Source organism: Clinocottus analis, unplaced genomic scaffold (genome assembly GCF_023055335.1).
Source record: "Clinocottus analis isolate CAN_PGR_092001 unplaced genomic scaffold, fCliAna1.0.p SCAF_13, whole genome shotgun sequence".
Classification (NCBI taxonomy): domain Eukaryota; kingdom Metazoa; phylum Chordata; class Actinopteri; order Perciformes; family Cottidae; genus Clinocottus; species Clinocottus analis.
The window spans coordinates 2,231,207-2,256,788 of NW_027175854.1; the positions used below are offsets into that span (position 1 = coordinate 2,231,207).

The 25,582-nt window shown below is 39.6% G+C and overlaps 1 protein-coding gene across 2 annotated transcripts; it reads left to right on the forward strand.

Annotated features, from left to right (window-relative positions):
• The first annotated feature begins 6,377 nt into the window (after window positions 1-6,377).
• On the forward strand, window positions 6,378-25,244 carry fubp3 (far upstream element (FUSE) binding protein 3). 2 transcript variants are annotated; one of them, XM_068574459.1, is made up of 19 exons: window positions 6,378-6,516; window positions 11,672-11,783; window positions 13,505-13,538; window positions 14,387-14,436; window positions 14,592-14,663; window positions 15,313-15,370; window positions 15,546-15,705; window positions 16,717-16,815; window positions 17,002-17,106; window positions 17,227-17,329; window positions 17,626-17,726; window positions 17,934-18,063; window positions 21,575-21,735; window positions 21,996-22,069; window positions 22,207-22,286; window positions 22,622-22,678; window positions 22,976-23,026; window positions 23,152-23,279; window positions 23,813-25,244. In XM_068574459.1, exons 1-19 carry the CDS (start codon window positions 6,421-6,423, stop codon window positions 23,819-23,821), a joined length of 1,680 nt encoding a protein of 559 aa, XP_068430560.1. In that variant the 5' UTR covers window positions 6,378-6,420; the 3' UTR covers window positions 23,822-25,244. The 2 variants fall into 2 exon arrangements, with proteins under 2 accessions (XP_068430560.1, XP_068430561.1); XM_068574460.1 differs by having other exon boundaries at window positions 22,210-22,286.
• Window positions 25,245-25,582: the final 338 nt, after the last annotated feature.

Below are 25,582 nucleotides of genomic sequence, written 5' to 3' on the forward strand. Positions count from 1 at the left end.
AAATCAATCAACTACGAGGGAACATTTCCAACAGTTGGGATTGGTATTAATTTGTTAATGAATACTGGGGCTCAGATCACACCATTGATGTACTTGAACAGAGCTGATTTGTAGTAGCTGACATTCATGCTCTTGAAACTTGATCTCCTGCTCCAACATGAAGAGACCATCTGTGAGGAAACATCCAAATAAAGCAGGATACACTTTGCCTTCCAGGCTAGCTAACATCCGTGGATCCTGTGAGTGAGAGTGCATTGCTTTTCCTTGATCTCGAAGCCTATTTTCTGGTGTCAAAGGACACCCATACACTGATGTCCTCAAGATCTATAGACAGATGGGACCATTACGGTCAAAGCCCCTGGCTTTGTTTGGCCTGAGCCTGTGATGAAATATTGATGGAAAAATAGAAATATTTTGCCTGCTGCTCAATGTTGCCCAACTAAAAGGGTTAATGAGTGTGATGACTTCCCAGTCTCCTGTTACAGCAGAATGGAGCTCAACCACGCACTAACATTGACTAGACCGGATTGGGCAGGCTCTACTGATCAATAACCTTTCTCAATGCTGGATTAAGTTACCCGGTTTTAGTTTCCTCGTTTGCTGGATTTGTGACGTGTCGAGTTGTCGGTTGCTAACTTCTTGGTAATTTCCATCAATAATGGGAAAACTTATCGAAACAATTTGACTGTTTTAGAAATATCAATGTTGTATCTTATTTATTTGAAAACTAAAAACAAAGAAGGGTTACCAAACGAGAAGGTGACGGGAGGGCCATGGCTTAGTGAGGAGCAATGACTTCCTGGAGTCATGCCGTCGCCTTGAGGTGGCCAAGCAAGCTTCACAGGTGTTTGTTGGTTTTGTTACCTTTGGATACAGCAGGCTAGCTGTTTCCAGTCTTTATGGCTAAGCTTGGCTCAAATTAAGCTGTATTTATTTCTACATGAACTTTAAGTTCACTGCTTAAAGGTAACTTTTTCAGCAGACTCCCCAGTACAGAGTGTAATGTATGAAAGTGCTTTGAATAATTTGGTCTTTGTCAGCAGCAACTTTATGAGCCTCAGTATGACTGTGATCCAGATCCATAAGGATGTGAAACAGCAGTGTCAACCTTTGCTGAATTTTATTGCAATCCCTCCACTTGTTGTCAAGATATTTTACTAAAAGCCACAAATGTTTACATCTTGGTGCTCAAGAGATCACTTAAGTTATATGGATTCATCCTATGGGCACCATGTACAACATTTTATGGCAATCCATCTAGTAGTTGGTGGAGATAATTTAGTCTGGACAAACGTCATGGACCAACAAACAGACGGAAATCACCATATCTCGCGCCATGCCACTGACCACCTTCACCATTACACCCTCCTCCACTTCCAGATCCTCCGGGGCAGCAACAGTAATGCAGCATGCTAATCACAAATCAATAGATTTATCTCCCTCATTTAAAAGGGACTTGGTTCCTGCCTCCCCCGTTCTCCTCTTGTCCCGGGGGTCTACTGGTGGGGTTTGTTTGCTGGCACACATTCTTTTATGTTCTTCGATCTGTTGGTCTGCAAGGTGGTGAATGGATGAGGGGCCTATCAGGTTAAAGGAGGCTATCCTGGCAGCTTTGTCTTCCCCACTCTCAGTGAATCCCTTGGCCGGTCTAAATGTTTAATGGCGCTGGTTATTTGGTTGTTATGGCGTGTGTTATGATGGATGGTAATGCAGTGTAGATGGTGCCTGAATTACACCACAGGGTATGCAGGTTATTTGGGTTGGGTGTTTTAATTTTGCTTTATTAGTGGGCCAAGCAAGTATAGTGAAAGGATTTTTTTTCAGTGATCAAATGTTTATTGCTTTTCCTGTGTTCAATATACACACTGTGTAGGTGCAGCCAGTCGATATACTGTAATCATATACACATATACACGTTGTATCCTTCCACCAACCAATGTTGCAGTTTACATCCATGTGTGTCCTAAATGTCATAACTTTATCGTTTTAGACATTAAACATTTGTGGGATATTGTAATAATTAGCATATATTCTTGAGTTAGGGACAAACATGAGTTTTGTGAGGTCAGAGTGGCCTTGACCTTTGACCATCAAATACTTATCAGTTCATTCTTGGGTCCAAGTGGACATTTGTGCCAAATGTGAAGAAATTCTCTGTGGGCGTTACTGAGATATGCTGTTCATGAGAATGGACCAGATGTACGGACAAACCAAATACACAATACCTCCAAGCATGACTGTCGAAGGCATTAGAGGTGTTTTCTGAGAGTTAAATTTGTAAGCTCATGAAGCCTGTCAAAGAAGAAGGAGTAATATTAAGGTATTTTAAAATAGTGCCTTCAAGCTACCACCCTGACAGTGGAAGAGATTTGTTGTTCTTGTGTCCTTTAAAGCACAACATAGCAACGAATAAAGCTGGCCAAGAACTGTGATTTTTTGTTTGCATGAAATGAGGAAAACTTGTTTTGCTTCATGGGGCTTGTATCCGTATTGCTATCCTAAAGCTGTTCCAGCCGCATACTTTGGTGGAGCATTACTTGCCGCCTTGCACCTCAGTGAGTGAACGACACAGCAGTAGACTTCAGAGAGGGTTTTATCTTGAAAGTAGATTCAGCACCTACAGAGTCCATCAAAGATAGATTCCACTTTTGGAAATACCTCCGACCCCAGTAAGCTGAGGGTTTAAAGTGCTGAAAAGAATCACAACACTGCTTTAGATGAATAAAAAAAAAACACTGTTCATCTCTGCAGCTCTGCCTGTTGCGTGTGCTTTTATTTCTGTCATGCCTGGTGTTTTGATTTTAAAGGCACCTCCTGTCATCCTTAAGAAACTCTTTACAGTGACTTGTTGTGTAGTCGGAGCAGAAGAATTACCTGCAAAACACTCTTTGTCAGCTCACTGTGCCGAGGGCTCACAAACAAGACCATTTAGCTATTATTCCCTCGAAGATACACACTGCAAAATAAACGTTTATCAAGAAAAATAGGCAACTGTGGGAGAGGAGGAAAATAGGACAGGTGGAGAGAAAGGCCAGGAGAAAGGGATTAAGGGAAGAGGGGGGTTATTGGAGCGGGGAGGGGTCATAGAGTCCCAGTGGAGAGAAGTAGTGGAAAACATCCGTAATTTTCACCGCGGGATCCCATGTAATTGAGTCATTTAAAATACAGATACAGAGCTGAATCAAAGCAAAGTGGCTCGTGTAGGAGGAGGAGGAGGAGGAGGAGGAAGAGGAGGAGGAGAAAGTAAAATGGAAGAGAGGTAAAAAAAAAAAAAAAAAACAACGACGGAGAAGTGTGTGCCTCCTATTATTTGACAAAGCTGGTCTGTTTATCCTTTTCATCTGTCAATCTTCTCTCTCAAGACAATAGCAACCTTTGTTTATAGTTTTTCTTTATATACTCTTTCAATATGTATTTAATTTTGCAGTAAATGCACTTTTTTATTTTTCTTCATATTTGTTTTGTTATTTAATATTGAGGTTTTCTGATGCTGGTGATAGATCTCTGATCAATGTTTAAAAATTATATTTTTTAAATGATTTAAAAGATTGAAAAGTGCTTTATCCTGTGTGTTTTTCAAGTATGACAAATATGAATATATTAGAGCCACTACCTATTTATTCACTGCTTCCCACTGCATGAACAATGTGTTCATGAATGAAAGCGCCGCAGGGATACCTTAGAGGTCTCTCAATGAAACACTATCCGTTTCTTGTATCCTGCCTTTAGAAATTTATGCCCAGAGCAAAACTGTGGTAATTATGAAGCAATTACAGTTTCATATAGCTCGTCCTTTTGAGATTTAGGAGGAGAAAAGAGGAGGTAAAAGCTCTGTAGTTAAAAAGAGTAAGTGTGCCAATATTGACGTTCCTTTTTCTAAATGCTCTGTTGTCCAGCTGGGCATGTTATTCAGCACACGTTGATGATTTCTTGATATTTGTTATTCTTGAGAGACCAAATGCTTTGCTGAAGATGTACTCCATTCATAACAGTCAACCCTGGGAACAAGAGTCTATTCTCTGCAAGACAATGACAGGCAGGAAGCCGTGTTTGTGTGTGACACTTGATCAGCCTGCTACGGTAACCACAGCTACACACAAACACACGCACGCACACACACTCGGTCAGCTCTGAGTCAATTCCCACTGCTTGATTGGCAGGACGCCAGAGATCCACACCTGCTTTAACTGCCTTTACTGCTTAGCCTGTTTGACTGGATGGGGGTAGAATCAGAACCGTTTATTGCAAAGTATGTTTCACATTCAAGGAATTTGTCGTGGCGGGTGGTGCATAACATTAGACAATAAACATATCCAGGATAATGTGTGATTTTCCACCCATACTTATGTATGAATCGCCTGGCTGTATATGATGACCACCACCTGACTTACCCTTTGATACCAGAGCTCTAAAACCATGTCCCAGCCACATTGAATACATTGGACAGCACATGGAAGCAATATGTTTGAAAAGCCAGGATCATACTTCACTCATGTTAAATTGGAGGTCTTCATTTAGAGGTGTTGGTCTGGGAACAGCCTTCAGCTCCCACTTAATTTCTCGACTTCTTTTTTGAAGGTGATAACATGCCTGGGGGCTGACAAGGAAGGGAAATTGATATCTGTACGGATGTCTGTAAGACGCAGCACGTCAATCTGTTTGTCTCAAGTTCGAGGTCAATCATCCCTGTCCAAGCAGCTGCATGAGCATGTTGCATATGTGTAACCATACAGGGAGACGGCTATTTAAGTGTTAAGATACAGCACATATGTTATCAAATGTATCATAAGCTTCAGCTTGTGCTGTGTCATGTTTTAAAATTATGTTTTAAGCTATAAGAGATCTGACAGATTTGAGCAGGGAGACCCCACTGTAATATCATTATTGATCCCGATGTATTCATCCTGAAGAAAAGCTTTATCAGACACTCGGAAACAAACCCTGAAATAACTCTGACTGTTTCTTACTCTGTTGGACGATACAATCATCTTAGTCCTTACTGGTGGGACTTTGCTCATTGATGTTTGGATTCAATTTATGGAGCAGGAACTGTTTTGCATAAACAGTTTGGAAACGTGCAGCAATTTTACTTTCTTCTGTCTGGCTGCTGGCATTTTCCAGATGTGCAACAAGATGTTTCCACATGTGCAGCAATTGGAAAAAAAGCAATATTCATCAATGTGCATTTTCTTTGTGCCAGATGGGATTTTTTTTTTATTCTGACAAGACGGTTTGCAATGTTAGGATGTTACATTGCAAAAGTAAGTTTTTCTTTTTTAACAAGATTACAGAACACATTGAGGAACATGATGACGCAAAGTGGCACAGTGCAGACTAGCTAAATATCAAATAAACATGGCTGTTTCTTTGCCATTTAGGCCTTGAGCAAGGCCTGCTGCTGTTAGCTGATTAGTTTAGTTGTCTTTAACTTCAACTTGATTTAAATTGTCCCATACATTCAATTTGATCTATGTATATTTAACTGATCCTCAGGATTTTAGGAGCTGTGGGTTGCTGTAAATACCCTAGGGAGCAACTTTGACTTGTGGACAGTAAGAGCCAGCGATCCCGATGCCTACTTTCTATTTTAAAGTCAATTCCCTGAGGCACAACTGCCCAATACATGGGAAGTATAGCCAGAATCAGAACCAAATAAATTGACAGGATGTTTTGTTTTTTTACATACATGTCTCCAGTTATATTTTAACATACCTAGTGACATATCTGATGTAGTAACATATAACTAATATAATAATCCTGCAATGAACTCTTCTTTTATTAGGATTATGTATGGTTGAATTATCACATATAAGTCATACACAAAACTATTATATATTATATAAACTCTGACAGAAAATATTTGAAAATAAAATAAATAATCATATTATTAATATATATATATATATATATATATATATATATATATATATATATATATATATATATATACACACACACATATATATATATATATATATATATACATATATATATATATATATATATATACATATATATATATATATATGTATACATATATATATATATATATGTATATATATATACATATATATATATATATATATATATATATATATATGTATATATATATACATATATATATATATATATATATATATACATATATATATATATATATATATATATATATATATATATGTATATATATACATATATATATATATATATATATATATATATATATATATATATATATATATATATATATATATATATATATATAAATCTTTAATTATGGTAAAGTTGTATTTGCCTACATGCCATGTAGTCCCCGATCAACTCGCGAGATCATCTGGCTCGCGAAGCTTTGGTTTGGCACGTGTGCTGTTTTTTTTTCTTTTTTTTTTTTTTAAGTGTGGCTCTCAGCTGCCGAGGCGGATGATGATGATGGCGGAGCTGGTTCAGGGACAGGCCTCGGTGGCTCAGCCCGGAACGAAAGATGACTTCGCAGACACGATACGCCGGGTCCGACAGGTAAAAGGCTCTTCGGCGAACACGAGTGTAGTGCTTTCGGACCACGAACAGCGTGTTTGCACGTGGCGCAGGGCAGGGCTGTGGTCGGGGCACCCCGGACCCCCTACTACAAACACTCCTCATGTACCCAGCAAGCTAGCAAGCTAACGTTAAGTAGACGAAGCAGCATAGCTGAGAGGACAGATTAGAGTTCACACGGGACACGAGACGCATTAAGAAACCGAGTAAAAGCTGTCAACACGACCACACGAACCACGGCTGACGCAAAACACGAAGGGCCTCTTATTACGTCGAAGTTTGTGCAACTTTAGTAAGTTAACCCGACACACTGCAACCTGTTGTCAAGCAACATAAGTTGCAGTTAGCTCAGCTAGCTAACTCACTATCACAATTCCCCGACAGCTTGACCCGCGACGTGACCGCGGACAATATTTACTTTGGACATTAGTCCCGAACAACCGAGCTGCCTGACACGCTGTCAAAAAGTTAGCCTGCTAGTTTCTGCTGCTGAGTTAGCTCCAAGATAACTGACTGTTGCCCCAGTTAAAGAGACGCACGTAGAGCTTAAACGGTGATCACGTGCAAGACTATCGTCTACTACAGTCTGTAATTTAACAGCGAGCTTGTACGTACAACTTAAAGCGTGTTTTTTTTTTTTTTTTAGCGTGTTAGCATAAACGTGAGTAAGCTAGCGAGGAGCTGGTGCTAGCTAGCTAGCGTGTGTGGCACTGTGTGTCCCAAAAGGCAGCGTTGGAGTAAGGCCATGTAATGTAACGTCATCTGTTCAAATAAGCCCCCCTCCACTCCTCCTGTTGGGCACACTTGTTTTTTTCCATAGCTGCCTGGAAAATATCAGAAAATACAACATTTTTACTTCAATCTGCAATTCACTGCTCTCTTGTTTAGCTGATATTGCTTAGTTTGAGATCGTGACTGGTGCAGAGGGTCACTGTAGTTGGGCTACCATTAAGTGGATCAAAAGAAGTAGCTGTATTAGAAGATAAGTATATCATTGACCAATGTTAAGTGTGTGTATTGGACTTCACACAGCTACAAGGTAAGCTTTCCCTTGTGTAGATTGTGTAGAACCGTGGTCCCAAATAGACAAGTGTGTCCATGTATTTTAATCTCGTAATTTATACGATAGTATAAATATCTCACATAACTGATGAGTTTAATGCTCATCATTAGTTATTTTGGAAATATTGGCAAGTGTTGTACAATTTTGAGCGCACCCAGATACAACCATGACCTGTCAAGTACATGTCTGCTTTTATATCCCTCCATAAACCCTCTTCCTCCACTTCCTCACATGTATGCTCACTCCCTGTTAACAAGATCTCAGATTAAAACAAAAAGCTGCCACAGGAACATTTCATGTCGGCCTCTTAGCAGTATAAGTACAAGTAGGTTACAAGGGAATTAGTTGAGGTTATCTACCACCCTATTGCATCATTAATTGCAGAAGGCCATGGATGCTAATAATAAAATATTATCAGGAATCTCATTTAACCCTTGTAAAAGGTTATGTATTACTTTGTGTATTGTTTGTGGCTGCTGTTACATTGTGGATTTTTGCAAGCTTGTATGTACTTTATAGAAAAGGGAAGTTATCTTGTTGGTTTGCATCTTATCATATGACATTGAGGTAGCAGAAGTCTGAAAGATAGGAAGTGGAGGCCTTGTTCTAATGCGTATTTACACTGATGTTTATGTTAGCTGTTTCCACAGATGCAGTTATAGCCGTCACGGGTTCTCTACTCGAGGAGCAGCCTGTGAGCACGACTGACATTTAAATCTTAAAGCTGCATGAGCTAAAATTGCTTTGCAATGCATTTCAAGTTAACTGCTGTTTTGGTTGTTTTGTTTTCAAAACCAGCAAAAGTAAAGCACGCTATTCTTTTAAAAAAACATTAACTCCTCAGCTAAAATCATTCGATGTTGACATCTTCAGTTGGCCTCCCATTTTCTTAATATTAGAATAATTGGCCAAGTACGTTGCACATACATGAAATTTAACTTGGTGAAAGGTGCATAACAATAAAAATAGACGTGTGGTAAAAACAATAAACATAGTGCAATAATAGATATGCATTTGTATTGCACCCTGCCTCCTTCTGCTTGATGCTTGTGGTCGGTTTATTAATTCTTCAGTCTCACAGCGTCACTACATGAACCCATCTTCTTCCTAAACGTAACCATTAACGTTAGCGAACTGTAAACTGATGACGACTTGCACACAAATGATTGCATTATATGAAGACTACTTCAAGTAAAATAGAGTTTCATGAATAGTGTATATATGTGACCAGACAGTTGTGCCACAGCCCCCAATGGACAAGGTGTTCTTGGACCCTAAAAATAAACCATACATACCTTCGTCCCATGTAACCACATGTTCCATGACTTCATTTGTGTTATTTTTACACAAATCAGACATTTAAGTACATATCAAGGCTTAATGATTAAACCTGGCTGTAGTTTCTATTACCAATTTTTATTTTTTTATACATATTTATGAAGCATGGAGTCCAGGAGTGGAGTTGGTCTTGGAGACCATTCGACAGTAGTGTTTACCCAGAAGCCTCTTTGAACATTTTCTGCTGTAAAATAGACAAAATCCAGGTGTGACTACTTCACCTGACTGCTACAAGACCCCTCTGTAGTGAATGTAGCTAAAATAATTCATCACTTAAAATCATGTCTGTATTTAGCAGAGTAAAATGATGCACAAAAAAAAACATGCGTCCATACTGACATTTTTTCCAGGTTTTTTCATAGACCTTGACCAACAGTGAAACATCAGAACAATAGACAAACTGTTAAATCACTTTATCTCTGTATCTTTTTTAGTTATTCAATAACAAAATTGTGACTCACAGCCAACATCTGGCAAGGAGTGGCGCAAACAAAACTTGGCAAGTCTGCTAAGTCTCAGCCTGTTGCCCCCCAATTCATCTCCTTCCTGCTGTCTGATCTCCTACTTTACTTTTAATAGAGCACAAATAAGTTCATATTTACATTTTCTTTTTCTGAGACCAAAGCGGCACTGTGTATTTGCGCATAATCACAAAGATTTTAGAAAACTGTTTTATTTGTGCATATTCCAACAAACGGTGGCATTTGTAAATAAGCTGACACAGAGAGAAACATAAGTTTAAATATATATTCGGTTTAATATGGACAAAGTTCATTCCAGTGGTCTTTTACACTGAGCATCTGTCTGTATACATGCATTTGAATCATAGGGTTCGTTATAAACTTGGTGTATCTTGCTGGAACTTACTTGATGTTTTCCTCTCACTGAACAAGAAATAAATAAAAAGGGAATTGAATCATGTTGCAGCAGCACTTTGATGTGTAATAAAATAAAACGAGATACAAACAACAACATTTATCTTCTAAACTAAACCGGAGAACTAAAGTCAACATGTCAAATCCAGTAACAACCTACACCCAAATTATTCTGGACACACCTTATACAACAGGCAGGTGATTTGGGAGGCATTTCTCTGGTATCTGCTCAGCTGTAGTGAAATATAACTGAGTGGAAACTAATTCAACAAAAGTTGAAGCATTTTCTTGAGTATTGACTTCCATCTAAAATGCTTTTCAGGCTGCTCGACATGCATGGCAACAAAGATGTCCTGGAAAACAGCAACCCCACACCTGCTTACTTTTCTGCCTCCTTATTTCCATCGCGCCCCGCTCACTTTAAACGGGTGGGCTCTGAAGTAGATAATCATGCCTGAAGGTGATGGAAGACTCTAATTGCTGTCACCATATTTTCATATCGTGAAAGAAATTCTAGTCAGGCGCAGATGTCAATTTGGTGTAATTTTCTGAAATGCTATACTTTTTGTAAGGAGGTGTCAGATTAACGGGTAGTGGAAAATGCTGTTGGCTCTCACGTGCAGCATAACTGAAGATTTAAATGCCCATCACTGCAGAACACAAGTATCTACTTTGGTTTTGCAAGTGGATAATTTCTAAAGTAGAAATGTGTATATATATGTTTTTTTTAGCTTCTCTGTCACAAGTAACTGCACTCTACTTGCAGTTATTTGCGGTGGTCGGACACTTCATCAAAAGAGGAACATGTAGCGAAATGTGTGTCAGACAGCGAATTATTGAACAAATTTAAGAAGACTTGTTTTGCACGAGTATTGTAGCGTTTAAAGATGCATGCTAATTGCATATTTGTTTTATCTGTAAAAGTAAACTGTTTTCTTAGATGACATGACTATGTGTGGGTGTGAGTGCTGACAGCTGGTTATTGCTTTAAATTACATTTTTGCCAAGTTTTTTATTTACTGAGGCAAAGTTCTTGTACAGCTGCTTGTGACAACACAGCTATGTTGTTAAGGATTCATGTCTAAACTAAATATTGTCTATGGTCACGTTGTGGGTTACTTGACGTGTTATGTGTCCCATATAAACTCTTATCTTTCCTCTATTTTTTATTGTGAGGTATCAAATTCATGATTAAGTATTGTAATACATTCAAACAGAAATGGATAAACATTAGTGTCATGGTTTAAAATAAAACTAACTACAGCTCATAAAATTTAATCGCCACCTTTTTGAATATAATCAAATGGGCAATTAAAATAGTTTTAAAATCACTGAATGTAAATATTGTATTTGGCCATTTATTTTCTTATCGTTTGTCTGCCTTCGCTCATCTCTAAACCTCCTCCTATATATCTTCCCAGTTCCTAAATCAAGTAAATGTTTTTTTCATATTTGTGTCATTGTTCTGGGTAGCTCTCATATCTGTAACTCTCTGGCAACTCCTCTCCTCACAAATTCCATCTGTTGCAGAACTGACAAGTGCTGGGATGATCTGTGTAATTTGTCAGTGAAAGCATAACAAAAAGTTAGGTTTGTCAGTGAGACCTGACTCTAGACTGCTTCAAGCTGCTGTAACAATGGACAAAGTGCAGTTTTCAACTACTGTCAAAAAGATTACACTCTGATGACTTCAAGGCCCAACTTCTCAGAAAAGCTTACGCTTTTAAGAAACCAAGAAGAAAGAGTGTCACCCTTTTAATAAAGGGTTCTCTTGGAGAAATGAATGTATGTTCAAAGATAATATCACAGCATTTCCACTTTTCACCTTTATTCCATCTGTTTTACTGTTCTGTGTCTCCAGATGGCCGCCAAGATGGGAGGAGACCAGATGCCCAACATGAACAGTTCCCCTCCGGTCATAGACCACTCCCTCTATGGCTTTGGAGGTCCAAAACGTTCACTAGATAATGGAGGTATGTCATGGTTGCATGTCCGCTGAATGCTCTGATGTATTATTGATCTACTCAACTTAAGTTATTACCGGCAGAAATTGAGCCATGTTCAACTTTTAATGATTAGCAGTCTAAATGTGGCTCATCTCATAATTTATTGGCCTTGTCATAAATTCTCACAAAGGAGATTTTGTACACAATTTAATCAGTGAAACTAGTGAAATGCACTTGAATTGAATAAATCATGATCATAGAATAAGAATGATGAGAAATAAACTAGCATGGTGCTGGTAAACAACTTAAAGGTTTTGTGCAAAGAAAACCTACCTGCAGAAATAAGCTTTGCCTATACACTAAACTAATATTTTTTTAGATAGAGACGAGCGAGTGTGAAGTATACCAACAAATGGCCTCCCCCACGTAGCAAAACTGTGCCCCCAGTGTGATCCAGCATGACTTAAGTTTCTTTTTTTGTAAACAAAGTTTCTGTTTACATTCAGTGTGAACAAGCCAAAATACTGTGTATCCTCAAGGCCAAACAAATACGCTGAATATTGCAAAGCACTTTATTTTTTATTCATGAATTAAGATGGTTTCCAATCATTTTATTTGTCAGAAACCCTTTCAACGTATGCTAGGCAGACACACCGCTGTCAAACTAGCAGCTCAACTAATTGATTCATGGGTTTTATCGGAGTAGTTTTCCAAGTACATGAGCGCAGTATCGGACCAAAAGCAGATACTAAGATTGTTGCATCCCTAGCTAACATTTCTAAGGGAGGGATAATAAACCACACAACCAATGCTTTGGGAGAAAAGGAGCTATTCAATGGAAACGCTACAATCTGAATTGAGAGGCATCACCTTGTGTTTTCGTGTTTCTCTGCAGTATTGAGTACCTTGACACTGCAGTGTTGTGAAAAGTGATTTTATCTTGCCGTCTGTCGCAGACATATCAAACAAAGACGTCATCCATTTCCGAGTATTTAACCCGCTGTCCTCTTATGTTGTCACAGTTCATTTAGCCCTGAAAGCATGGATAGATAAATTGATTACATTCTGGTTTGTTTTTTTGTCCTAAGTTTCTCTCTGTGAAGGTTGTCCCACATGGGAAATAACAGAAAGTGTATCTTTTCTAGCGCTGTGGTTAGCTCTCAGTATTTAGTTATCAAATGTACACGTACACAAACATACTCAAGACATTCCCATTTTATCTTACAGTCCTTTCCTTGTATAAATGCGGTACACCTCCTGTTTTATATTCATAGCTGTTCCATCCTCGAGCGTTAACCCCGGTGCATTTTCAGGGGAAGTGAAATCAGTGCAAACGACCATAAAATTGACTTGAAGTTGCTAGATATCAACTCAGGTGTTCACGTTCATGGCAGCACATCCTCCACTGACCCTGCAGGACCCTTGCGCGGTGCTACCCGTCAGAATGCAATTCAGGACCAGCAGCCACTGACCCGGCTGCTGCCTCTCTTTTCCGAACGGCTCTGATTGAAACACTCACTCAAACACTCACAGACCTGATTACCATGCTGGTGAAAGCCCCCCGCTGTGGGTCACATGAAGGATTGGCAGGACCATTTCCATCTGCTCCATCCCCGCCATGACTCGTTCTTTTTCATTTCGCTGCTTCGTCACTTTCACAGATCATTTTAAATATTGGTTATCTTTATCCATGATCTCAGATTATTTTTCTCCTGTTAATTTGTCTGTTTCCCTCTCACCTCTCTCAGTGGGGAACCATCTTGGTGCAATGGTACATCAAAGGTGAGCAGAGTCTCCTCACATCTGTGTTTCTGTTCATTTTGATGCACTTGGTTGTATTCATAGTATTTTCTCTGTGCCTCAGTTAACCCTCTAAACCTAAAGTAGTTTCAGGGCATATTTTGCTCCCGTCACATTTAACTCACAGTGGCCTCTTTTCTCACCTGCATATACGCTAGTGCTCAAAAGTTACATGCCACCTGTTATATTGATGTTTTATCTTTACTTTCATAGGGACAGTGATTTTAAAAAACATAATTCAGGCACAAAATGTGTTTATTGAGATAAGTGAGAATACTGTTGTAACCATTTGAACACTAATATAGCATTCAGTATAAAAAATGTTTTCCTGTCCAGAAAAGCATTAGTGACTGAACCAAAACACAACTTACATCTGGGCTTGAATGTTATGGGTTGCAGTTTTTCTTTGGACCCTTTGCAGTCCACTCTGTGGTTAGGTTGAATAGCTTTAAAAGCATTTTAATCCTGTGGACACGGCCAGCAGGGGGACATTTATTTAAGCCACCTCCAAAGAAAAGCACATCTAAATAATCAATATCCTTTAGAGTGTGTGCTAAATTTTAGAAGTTTTTTTTTTAGGTCTTCTTGATCAATTGCCAGTCTACAAAATTGTGTGTTATATTTTAAAAGTACATATAAATTTCTCCTTTTTTTTTAAAGCTACAATGCCAAAATGTACTAGTTCCAGCATCATAAATCTGTATATTTGTTTGCTTTTTTAAAAGAAAAAATTACGCCTTCAATCACCGTAAACATAATATCTTCAGGTTTTAGATCAGAGAAAAGAAGCAATCAGATTACATTATTGATCATGTCCTAATCTCTCCCAGGGCTCTTGCTACCGAAGACTACAAAGTGCCTGATAAGATGGTGGGATTCAGTAAGTAGCTCTTCAGTTCATTATAGTCGGTATTAATGTTTGACATGTAATCATCAGTATTGACATTTCGCTCAGTTTTTGGGTCACTGCTTAAGGCCCCTGTCTAAATTCAAAAAGGCTTATAAACTGTGCTTTTCTCTTCTGGGCTTCTGCAGTCATCGGAAAAGGAGGAGAACAGATCTCGAGAATTCAGCTGGAATCGGGTTGTAAGATCCAGATTGCTTCAGGTAAGTTGTGACGAAACGCATAATCAAAGCTCCTTGTTTCTGCTTTTAAGTGGGCCTTTTTTAAGATATCCATTGTCTCCTCGAAGGTCAAACATGTTTAAACTGAGTGGCATGCACCATAAACCAAATTGACAGTAGAATATGGGGTATTTTCAAATTTGCCATGACTACTTCTTGTGTGCAGTAGTGTTGGAAATGTTTGGTTACAGTAGACTATCACAGTAATTTACAGACTTTCTACTCAATTTTATTCAAATGATTTTGGCTTGCCAACTTTCAGGTTCGGGTCAACTCCAATGTTATATTAGCAGCACTTTAAGTCCCCACTATTCGACATTTATTAGCATTTATGAGCTCGATTGCTGTCTCTGACTAATTGACTGGCAACTTGGGCTGGGAATCTCTCGGCGCCTCACGATTCGATTCAGGGCTACGATGTGATTACAAAGCGATTATCAATCCTGATGCGTCAAGCATTTTCTGTACATGATATTTTTTCTTACTATTTGCTATTTAGAAAAATCCATACGTTGGCTGTTAAGAAGGTGGATTGTATCGTATCAATTTTTCCGTGTGTGAATTGAAGTCTTTCCATTCTTGTGTTTCTACATGTGCAGCATCTTTAATTGCTGTTCTCGTGTTGTTGCAGACAGTGGAGGCATGTTGGACCGGCCCTGCACGCTGACTGGAAGCCCAGAGAACATCGAGTGAGTCTCAACTTTGACAGATTTACTGAAAGTGTGCCCTATTGTCACGGCACAGAGGGCATGAACTCAAATCTCTTTTCACTTCCCCACTTAATTAGTCACTGAATCACCTGAACACCTCTTTCACATTCGACAAAGAAATGTGAGAAATTTTTTTCTCGCTCCGCCCCCACAGTCAGGCCAAGAGGCTGTTGAGTGAGATTGTGGAGCAGTGTCGGTATGGTCCAGGCTTTCACAGCGACATGGACGGCAGCTCGATCCAACAGATCCTCATCCCTGCTAACAAAGTTGGCCTTGTCATCGGCAAAGGAGGAGAGACCATCAAGCAACTGCAGGTCTGGTCGTCGACCGCACTGAAAGAAACGCAGTTTGTGCATTTGACAGCTATCCTCTTTTAGTCGGCCATGATTTTTGCTGTTAAACATTTGACTCGCCATCGTGCTGGACATGCAGGCTGCACTAAATGCAACTCTACAATGGGTTGTCCAAAAAGTATGGAGAAGTTATTGTATTTGCAGTGCACCTTTTAAGCCTTGTGACGGAGCCTAGATGTTTTTATTGCTTGATAATCGTAGCCTACTTATAACAATGTCAAATGAATGACTAGTGTACAATCGTTTTACTCAGGAAGAAAGAGCCCGTGAACTCTGGCTAAATGGATCTTTTTGTCTCATTTAAAGTACGTTTTCAATCACAATATTTAGGAAATGTTTATCTCTTCAATCGATGTGATGTGAAAAAGGCAGTAAAATGGTCTGGACTGTTTATTTCTCAACAAATTCCTTATGATTTATAGATGAAGCCTGTTGTAAAGTGTCGCAATGGTTTCTTTTTTTTAAGTAGGTCCCCAGAAAAAAAAGTCTATGAAACAATGATTTAAACCACATTCTTGGCAGAGTAGTAAACTGAAATGGGGATGCCCTCCTAAACCTGGTACTAACAGTAGAATCGTCTCTAAATTATTATGAACCTGGTTATTTAATCACCATTTGAAGAAACCAGAGTGAGTTTAGTGCGACGCGGCTAGCGAAAGGTTTTGTAAACTGCTCTAAAAAGAGACAAAGGATAAAAGATTTATGATCCCTGTCTGAGGTGGACAAAATGCAATAAAGTGCAATTAAAGGGTCAGATTTTGATCGCTGTATTTCAACAGATACGACAAGCTTCTCACCACACACACACACACACACAACAAATTCTGGTCTAGATGGCCAAGATTACATCAAACTATAAAACCTGTTATTCAAGATGTGGCAGAATTTCCTCCCTTCAGCGTGACTAGTCTTTTGAGCTCCAGGTAACTCCTTGGTGTGTGACTCTGCTCCTGTCTGATTGTACCCCTGCAGGAGAGGACAGGAGTGCAGATGATAATGATTCAGGATGACCCTATGCCCACTGGAGCAGACAAGCCCCTGAGAATCACTGGGGATCCCCACAAAGTGCAGGTCGGTTTCAGAGGAGCTCAGTGTGCGCCGCTATCTTGCCAGTTTACACTCAATTTTACACATTTTATACCTTTTTTCAGTGTTCTAGTCATTTTTGAAAGCCTCTTTAAACATCTGTAATTCTCATTCTTTGTTTTAAACAACAATACTATTTTTTATGAATGTTTGTCTTTATCGTCTTTACAGCAAGCCCGTGAACTTGTGGTAAAGCTCATCCGAGACAAGGACCAAGGAGACTTCAGGGTTGGCAGGGCAGACTTTGGATCCAAAATGGGGGGAAGCAGTCTGGATGTAAGAGCTTTTTGTTCCGCTTACACAAATGCTAGGCAGCTAAGATAATGTGATTGTTATTCATTCGTGTAAGATATTTTTGTAATCTTTACTGAATACTTCTCTTTCCTCTTCGTCCAGGTGGTTGTGCCCAGATTTGCTGTCGGCATAATCATCGGCAGGAACGGAGAAATGATCAAGAAGATTCAGAATGATGCCGGGGTCAGGATCCAGTTCAAACAAGGTAAGAGTCCACAAGTAAAGTCGAAGTATGTGTTATCCCTAAACCTTGTTGTCATAATGTTGAAACGCAACACACATTTGTGCCCTAATCCAGAGATCCAGCCCGTCTTGGTGACTTATATTTATTCTAGTCCCATAATTAGAAAGTTCATGTTTTCCCACTTAATCACGACTCATTTGAGCTGTGAAATCCAAACCTAAAGTTCCAAAATATCCCCATGGTTTTACATAAGTGTATTTAAACCACTCAAAAGTATGCAGTAAAGAGCTTTTGTGTCCCTTGTATTTGTCCTCCAGATGATGGAGTCAGTCCTGACCGAATTGCTCAGGTGATGGGCCAACCAGACCACTGCCACCATGCGGTCCACCTCATCAATGAACTGGTTCAAACTGCTCAGGTTTGTGTTTCTTTGTCCTCTCAAGACACAATGTTTTAAGAAACAGGATAATATACAAGAATTTAATTCACACTGATTATTATCACATAGGGAAAATTAAACTCAATGGTGATGGTCATAGGTAAATATCCCTTAAATGAGCGCCTTAACCTTTCCTGTAAGCTGCTTGTTTGTGTAAAAAAAAATGGTGCTGCTTCCTTCCTGTAGGAGCGAGATGGATTTGGAGGCGTAATCGGACGTCGGGGCCGAAGTGACTGTAACGTGGGAAGCTCTGGAGGACTGCAGGAGGTCACATACGCTGTTCCAGCCGATAAATGTGGGCTCGTGATTGGCAAAGGTGAGGAACATGTTTTCATGAAGTTTCATTTTTCTTAGATGAATAGCTCAGACTTTTTTTGTGAGGGACTTCAGTATAATCAATGTCTCGCTGTCTGAGAGAAATAATAGTCTGTCAGTGTGAACAGTCTTAATAAGAGTGTATCCAAAACGCCAGATTGCCTTTTAATAACTGAAAGCCGTGTGGTGTTCTGCCACTGCGTGAACCTGATGAGAAGAGGGGGGTGAGTGACCACCCTCCTATTCTCTCTCCAGGGCTCATGTATACAGCACAAGTGGCATTCATTGGCTTCACTAAGGGCTTAATGACGGGGATAATGCGTGTAATGTGACATTAATTGTTAAAGGTGCATAATAACAGCCCTCAATCATGTGGAAGGCTGCCTGGCATCTAATGAGGGTCTTTCAGCCCAATAGAGTGCAGCGAGGGAATGAATAGGAGGAATTAGCTTATTGGCTATTCATGCCCACTCTATTGCCAGCTATTTAAAAGTCATTGACCATTGCATTGGAAAGAGCTTGTGTGTGAGTGTGTGCGTGCGTGTGTGCATGTTGCCTTAGTGTGTGTGCGTCGAGTTGTGGGCGGGTTCGGAGTGGGCCTCTTTACCTAAGATAAAAACATGGCAATAGAAATGTCAAGTGGCTTTTGTGCATGTAGTGGGGCGAGGGAAACAAATAAACCTGGGCGTTGCGTCCCCTTCTCTGTGCATTAGCATATGAAGTGGGCCAATATGGTGGAGATGGCGGTGGGTCTGGGTGCTGTCAGCCGTCCCTTAAAGGGTGCGGTGATTAATATCTTTACGATGCCATATGCAGCCCATTGCCCCTCTGTTTTGACCCCCTACACACAGACGCACACAGCTTGATGAATCAAGCCACCCACCAACCTGCTCAGACTTTTTTTTTTTACAGGCGTGAATTCAGTGCAAAAGCCGAAACACGCATACCATAACTTCACTCGTGAATTTTGAGCTAAAAATCTAAACTTAAAGGTCAAATTGCGAGGTTTTCCAGGACTTCCAGTCATAGTGGATGGAGTTTGTTCATTTGAAATTTGCTTGTTTGAAAGCTGTGGGAAAACCTAGTACATGTAGTTGTGTTAACATTTATTAGTCAAACTCTATTGTGTTTAATGTGACTTTCACCTTATTCTCTTGATGATTCAAGTTGTTGCTTTTAATCCAAGTGTACATCAGATAAACTTGTTTGCACATTTCTGTTTGTTACATGTATTTATTCACTTATCCTTTTTACATGAGTTGTTTTGCAAGGCAAAGAGAATCATCTCCGAAAATTTATATTTTTGTAATCGTATTGCGAACGATGAAAAACAAGTGAATAATGGTAATTACAATTCAACATATTAAATGTTAAGTTAGATATTATGTTACAGGGCTGTTGGTTCAATCCCCAGTTCTTCCTCTCCACATGTTGGAGTGTCTTTGGGCAAGAGACGGCGCCCCAAAATTTGTGGATTTGTGAGTTTTGACTTCCACAGCCTAATGACATGGAGATTAGGTGGACTCTAAATGTCCCGTAGGTGTCAATGTGAGCATGAATGATTGTCTGTCTCAGCCCTCTGATGGACTGGAGACCTGTCCAGGGTTTACCCGCCTCTCGCCCAATGACAGCTGGGATCGGCTGCTACCAGCCCCCCCTGCAAACCTCTAAAGGATAAGCGGATAGATGGATGGATTATTGGTTAATGTTCAATGACTTAATTAACTGATCATGTCAGCTTTAGAACAGGGTATACTATGAATACAACTTATAAGAAGACTACATTACCATAGTGAAAGTACAATTGCAAACACACTAGACTTTTCCTTTTCTTTAAGTTCACCTGAGTTGTTTGAGTTTTTCAAAAAACAATCGACAACTAAATAATCCTCAAGGAAAGATGTATTTAACTAAACAAATCTTCTTAATTGAAGTTATCAAACATGTTTTTCCTGATTATATAATTATACTCTTAACGTAACATTGATTTCAACAATATTGCACACCTTTTAGTTTGATGTTAAACTGCTGCTGCAGTCGCTACACATTCTGGGAATGTTACGTTCCCTTGAGGCCTGAGAGTTTCACCCCACCAGCCGCTAACCAGTCCATTGGGGTTGCCTTGAATGCCGTCACCAGTTGCACTTTTGTATCCCCTCTTTTCTCCAGCTCACTAAACCAGTCTCATTAATAAGGCCCGTATTATCTGCCCTCACTACAGCCCAGTCCATGAAATGAATGGTCAGGGTCTTCATTGCACTCTGCTGTCTGACTAGAAGAGCTCATAATGGCTTCATTAAGGCAGAAGTTTCATTTGGTTGACAATGGGTTAATGGGCCATGTGCAGTCTGTTGGCAGCAAGGAATAGGCTCCGGGAGGAGGAGAGGTTTTTGATGAGCGTTTTCATTCGAAGGTCAGCCAGGGTCATTCGAGTGTCAGCCACAAGTGAACAAATGTGTAATTGATGTTGGGACAGCCCCGGTGTCCCCCCGGGAAGCACCCTCAGCCCTTTTCGTTCAGATGGGTATTGTGGAGGGGAGCGGCGTCTATAACGGGGGGTTCACTCCCTCCTCTCATCACGGAGGACAACACCGAGTCAAGAATGAAAAGGGTAAAAGAGACAAACGATATCCCAGGAGGAGGATACGCTTCAATTTTGGCCCTTTTCTCCTGCCAGCTATGTTTCATTTCTCCCTGCTGGTGTAATTGCTCTCCCCACACGTCGGGAAAGCTGGCATGTGATGCAGCGGAGGGGGAGGTGTGCAGGAGATGTCTCCTTTTGTTTCCTGATTTGCATGGATGTTGCCACAGAATGGTAGATAAGTGGTGAGACACAAGCCGGAGTCTTCATAAGGTAGAACTATCACGCCACTTTCCAAGTCGGGCTTAATGCTGCGTTCTTTTCATATTGGACGGATGACAAGATGGGGAAGATTCAAAAATGAATGACAACAAGCATTCACGTCTTTAAGATGATTGCATGATTACACACTTAGACAAGTTATGGTTAGTCTTGTCTCAAAGGCTTTGTTTGTGTTGCACTCCTTTCTACATACAAATAATGGTGTTTTGTGAAGAATAAAGAAACGGCGCTTGAGAGAGAGAACCCTGCTACTTATCCTCCTCTCATAGGAAGTAGGCATTATCGGTTTTATTGTTGGATTTGGAAAGTTTCAAAAATAGTTGCATGCGATATCCCTGTTTCTGTTCACCGCAGTTCATCTTATGTTGACATCTGTGAAAGTCTAACGTCAGACGCTCAGTTTGTGATCGTATGCATGTCAAGTTTATCAATTACAAGATTGGCAGACGATTATCAAAATAGTTGCAAGTAATTTTCTAATTGAGAACCAGGAACTTCTTTATAGTTTGACAGTTGGTCCACCATGGGCTCTTTTTGTATTTTCTGACTATCTTGGGCTGATAACATAATAGTTGTTTGTTAATTGGTTAATCTACCTGTTAGTTGCAGCCCTAGTTTAATATGATGCATTACTTGCTGCTCTCGCCAGGTGGAGAAACCATCAAGAACATCAAAGAGCAGTCTCGTGCCCACGTGGAGCTACAGAGAAACCCGCCGCCCAACACCGACCCCAACGTGCGCATCTTCTCCATCCGAGGCACCCCTCAGCAGTTGGAAAAGGCCCGCCAGCTGATCGATGAGAGAATTGGGGTAGGTGGTCTGGCTCTGGCCCAAAACACTATTGTCTGGCCTGATATTCATGAGCGCACATGTCATTGTGGAGAGCTGCCGGGTTGCTGTGGTCCTGGTGGCCAGCAGGATGTCACCAGAGGTTAAACATAAAGAATCCATCAAATGGACTTAATGGAGTGCATCAGCGCCCGGCCCTGCCCTCTGACCTTGCCTGTTGGCTCCCTTTTAAACACAAGTGTGGTCCCTCACTTGCCTCCTCTTCCCTTTCTATGCTCTAGGGCCCAGGAATGGGGGGCAACAGCAGCTTTGGTATGAATCCCTACAACCAAGGACCAACCACTCCTCCTCAACAGTATGCTTCAATTTCTTGTCAAACCATCTCACGTTTTCGTGTCATTTTCATGTTTTGCAGTTCAAACGTGTACTGAAAGTAAACATTTGATTGTCACTTTTAATACTCACATTCAATTTGTCTGTTTATTTTTACATAAGTGGGGCTCAGACGTTCATGGCTGGCGGATGGGGTACAACTTTTCAAATATGGCAGCCTCAAGGCCAACAGGAGCACAGTAAGTAAAATGCACCAAGAAATCTGAGCCTTTCCCAGCTGGATTGTTTTGCTCAATAAAAAAACGAAAAATATTGAAACAATGCATTTTGTTGACTTTGCTCAAAGTGTAGCTGGGCTGGAATTTCATGTCTCTGCAGTGTAGACAAAGTGTTCAGCAGGCGAGGTTACGATGGTTGCGCTCCCTGTGGCTAACCGCCTCTTTCCTGTACAGACGGATTTTAAATTTGCTGTCGATGGAAATCATTAGGAAGCGGATGAGAGCGAAGGTGAAAAGGGGAAAAAGCAAAGCCCACTCTCAGTAATTCTGGTGGTGTTATCTGTGTCTGGTTTCAGGTCACAATGGATCCCAGACGAGCCAGATGGACTGGGAGCAGTATTATAAAAAGCTAGGCAAGAGAAAAGGATATTTTGTTTTGACGCACGCCCACTTTGTTCTCCAATCTTTTTCCACAGAAGTTTAGATTTAAATTGATCCTCTTTTTTTTGGATATACAAATCATTTGTTCACATTATCCTGATGAAACCATGCATTTACTCACCATGTCGGAAAGATGAGCATACATCTTTGTAACTTAAGCGTAAAACCCTGGTTGCTAAAACTGAAACTTCAGGGGGAAGGGGAAATGCTGTATTTAAGACTTGTATTATGGGAAAAACAAAATTTAAACTCTTCTGTTGGGTTTCCAGGTCAGCAAAACCAAGCCCAGAGCACTGCCCCTGAATACAACAAAGCTTGGGGTAAGTGGAGTATTTCATTATGAGCACAAACGGATTTAAGTTTGAGCTCAAACCTGTCGAGTGACTTTATTTTCTTGATTCCGGCTCTTATGTTTCTTATTGTTGTTGTTTTTTCCCCCCTTCAGGCCAGACAGCTGGTCCTGCGTCTCAGCAGACCTCTAATCCTGACTACAACGCCTGGGTTGACTTCTACAGACAGCCGATGGCCTACTTCAACCAGGGCGCGCAGCAAACACAAGCCCAGGGCCTTCAGGTGAGAACCAACTGCCTTTGTTCACATTACAAATAGATCAGGCTGGTATTTGTTCTCATTGCCAACAAATCCCATAAAAACACCAAAACCAATCGTGTTCGTCTGTTTCTCGTCTGCCATACTTCGGCTCTCGGCTCCAAACCAATTGGTTCCCACTGACAATGTAAACTTTATTTTAAAAAACGCCTCACAAAATATTATTCACCTTTTTAAAAAAGGCTCAGTCCTTTCCTCAAACCACTGTAAACTGTAATTCTCAGCTAATTTAACTTTTTAAAAGGAGAGTAGAGCTGAAGCGATTGGCAGAGCCACTGAAAATTGACCTGCAACTTTGATAATCATTTAATCTGTGAAAGGAAATGGTTTGTTTGATAGTTGTTGTACGTCAATGGAGCTCTAAGGCACAACTTGTAATGATTGGATTGGTTGACGGTTAGAAAATATAAAATAACACCCGATTTCTCTTTTTAGTTCTCTAAACAAATGTCAGTGCGATATTGTGTGACGATGAACAAACTGTCTCTCTTCTCCAGGATCATTAAGAGAAGACGCCCAGGTGAAAGACTTGAATCACTGAGGATGAAAACAACCCTTTTTTAAACGGAGGGGTTATAGATTTGCAACGCCTTGAAGACTTTTTTTCTTAGTGAGAAACACTAGCTGTAGAATGACTTATATGATAAAGTAATATTTCTAAAAATCAGGAACAGTTATTTGTTACTAAATGCTTGTGTACACTGTTATTTTGAATAGACAGTATCTGGGATCCCTTTTTGGACTTGAGAGAGCTGTTTCGTTTTTCTATATTTTCCTGTCTTTGACTCAGATTGTACCGCCAAAACTGACCCAAGAGTTGTAACATTTCAAAAGGCAATATGATCTATTTTTTCTAGTTTTGTTGAAATGAAACCATGATTATGTGCTTAGCAGTCTTGAATACCATTTGTCATATGTCTTGAGATGTTTAAAAGTGTGTTAAAATGTTTTTCCTTTTACATAATTCAGTGAAATGAAACTGTGATGTTTTGTTACAGGAAATGTATTTTTGTTACACGGTTAAAAAAGAAAGGATTAATGTCTGCCAGCGGCAATAATTCTGATTTAATTCCTGTTGTGCATTGTATGCTGTTTTTCATTGTCATTTTATTGTACTCTGGTTTAAAAAAGGTGCAATATCTAATTTCACTTTTGAAACAAAGATGGGTTCTTTAATATTTTTGACCGACTTTTAACTTGTAGTTTTAAGATGTTTTTTTTTTTTCTCAAATAAAAATGTCATGGATAATGTATTAGAATTATGTCATGATAGAATTTAGGGGGATGTTGCAAATAGCTTTTTTGCCTTTGCTACCTTGTAAAACTATGTATATATGCTCATATATTTGACTGTTAATTTAAAATATATATGTTTCATATATATATACTTATATAAACATTATTTTTTTTCCTGTGATCAGTGTTGCAGGAAAATTGTCCCTCTTTTTCTGTTCTGTTTTCATACTGAAAATGTTCAAAGATTGTGAATGTGTGATTTGAAATTTGATGTTGCATCTTGTTATGAAGAAGAATAAGAAGTGATAGATTTTTGTGTATGTTCTGTACCTAAAACTATTCAAGACTGCTAAGCCGCTGTACTTCTACCTGTGTAATAATTAATATAGTATTTTTATGTTTTAAGTATTATGATCAAAAACTGTCTTATTTGGTACCTCCCAGTTCACCAACGCCCCACTGAGCCCTCGCTGTGGACTCAGTGGGTCGTTGGACTCAGTCCAATGCTAATAACTTTTTAATTATTTTTTTTATTTCTTTGTGTGATCTAATATAAATGATATAAATGCATCATTATGGAAAAATGATTCTGGTATTAACGTCATTTCTTAATGAAAAGGGATATAATTTCAAAATGTCTAATTATGGTGGTTTATTTTCTTTTGTGTACAGTTAACCATGTATTAAAAACATCCAGACTACCTTTAGTGTGTACTGTTAAGCTGATTTTCAGTTTCATCTCATTATTATCAACATGTGAATATCTTTTGTTGCATTCTGAAACGTAGTGAGATGACTTTCATGTCAAAAATAACTGGTTATTGTCTTCAGGAAATTGTTAGTCAACTCTACACCTGATTCATGGGGGCTTTATGAGCACTATATTCTATCGGTCACAAAAACTGTTCAAACAGGTGAGACTGCAGGTGTGACTTCTGTTCCCCGTTTGTGCCGCTACAGAATTTTGTTTTTCTCAAAATGAACTACGTTTCATGATTTTAAGATGCCGATTGCACAATAGTAGCATCTCA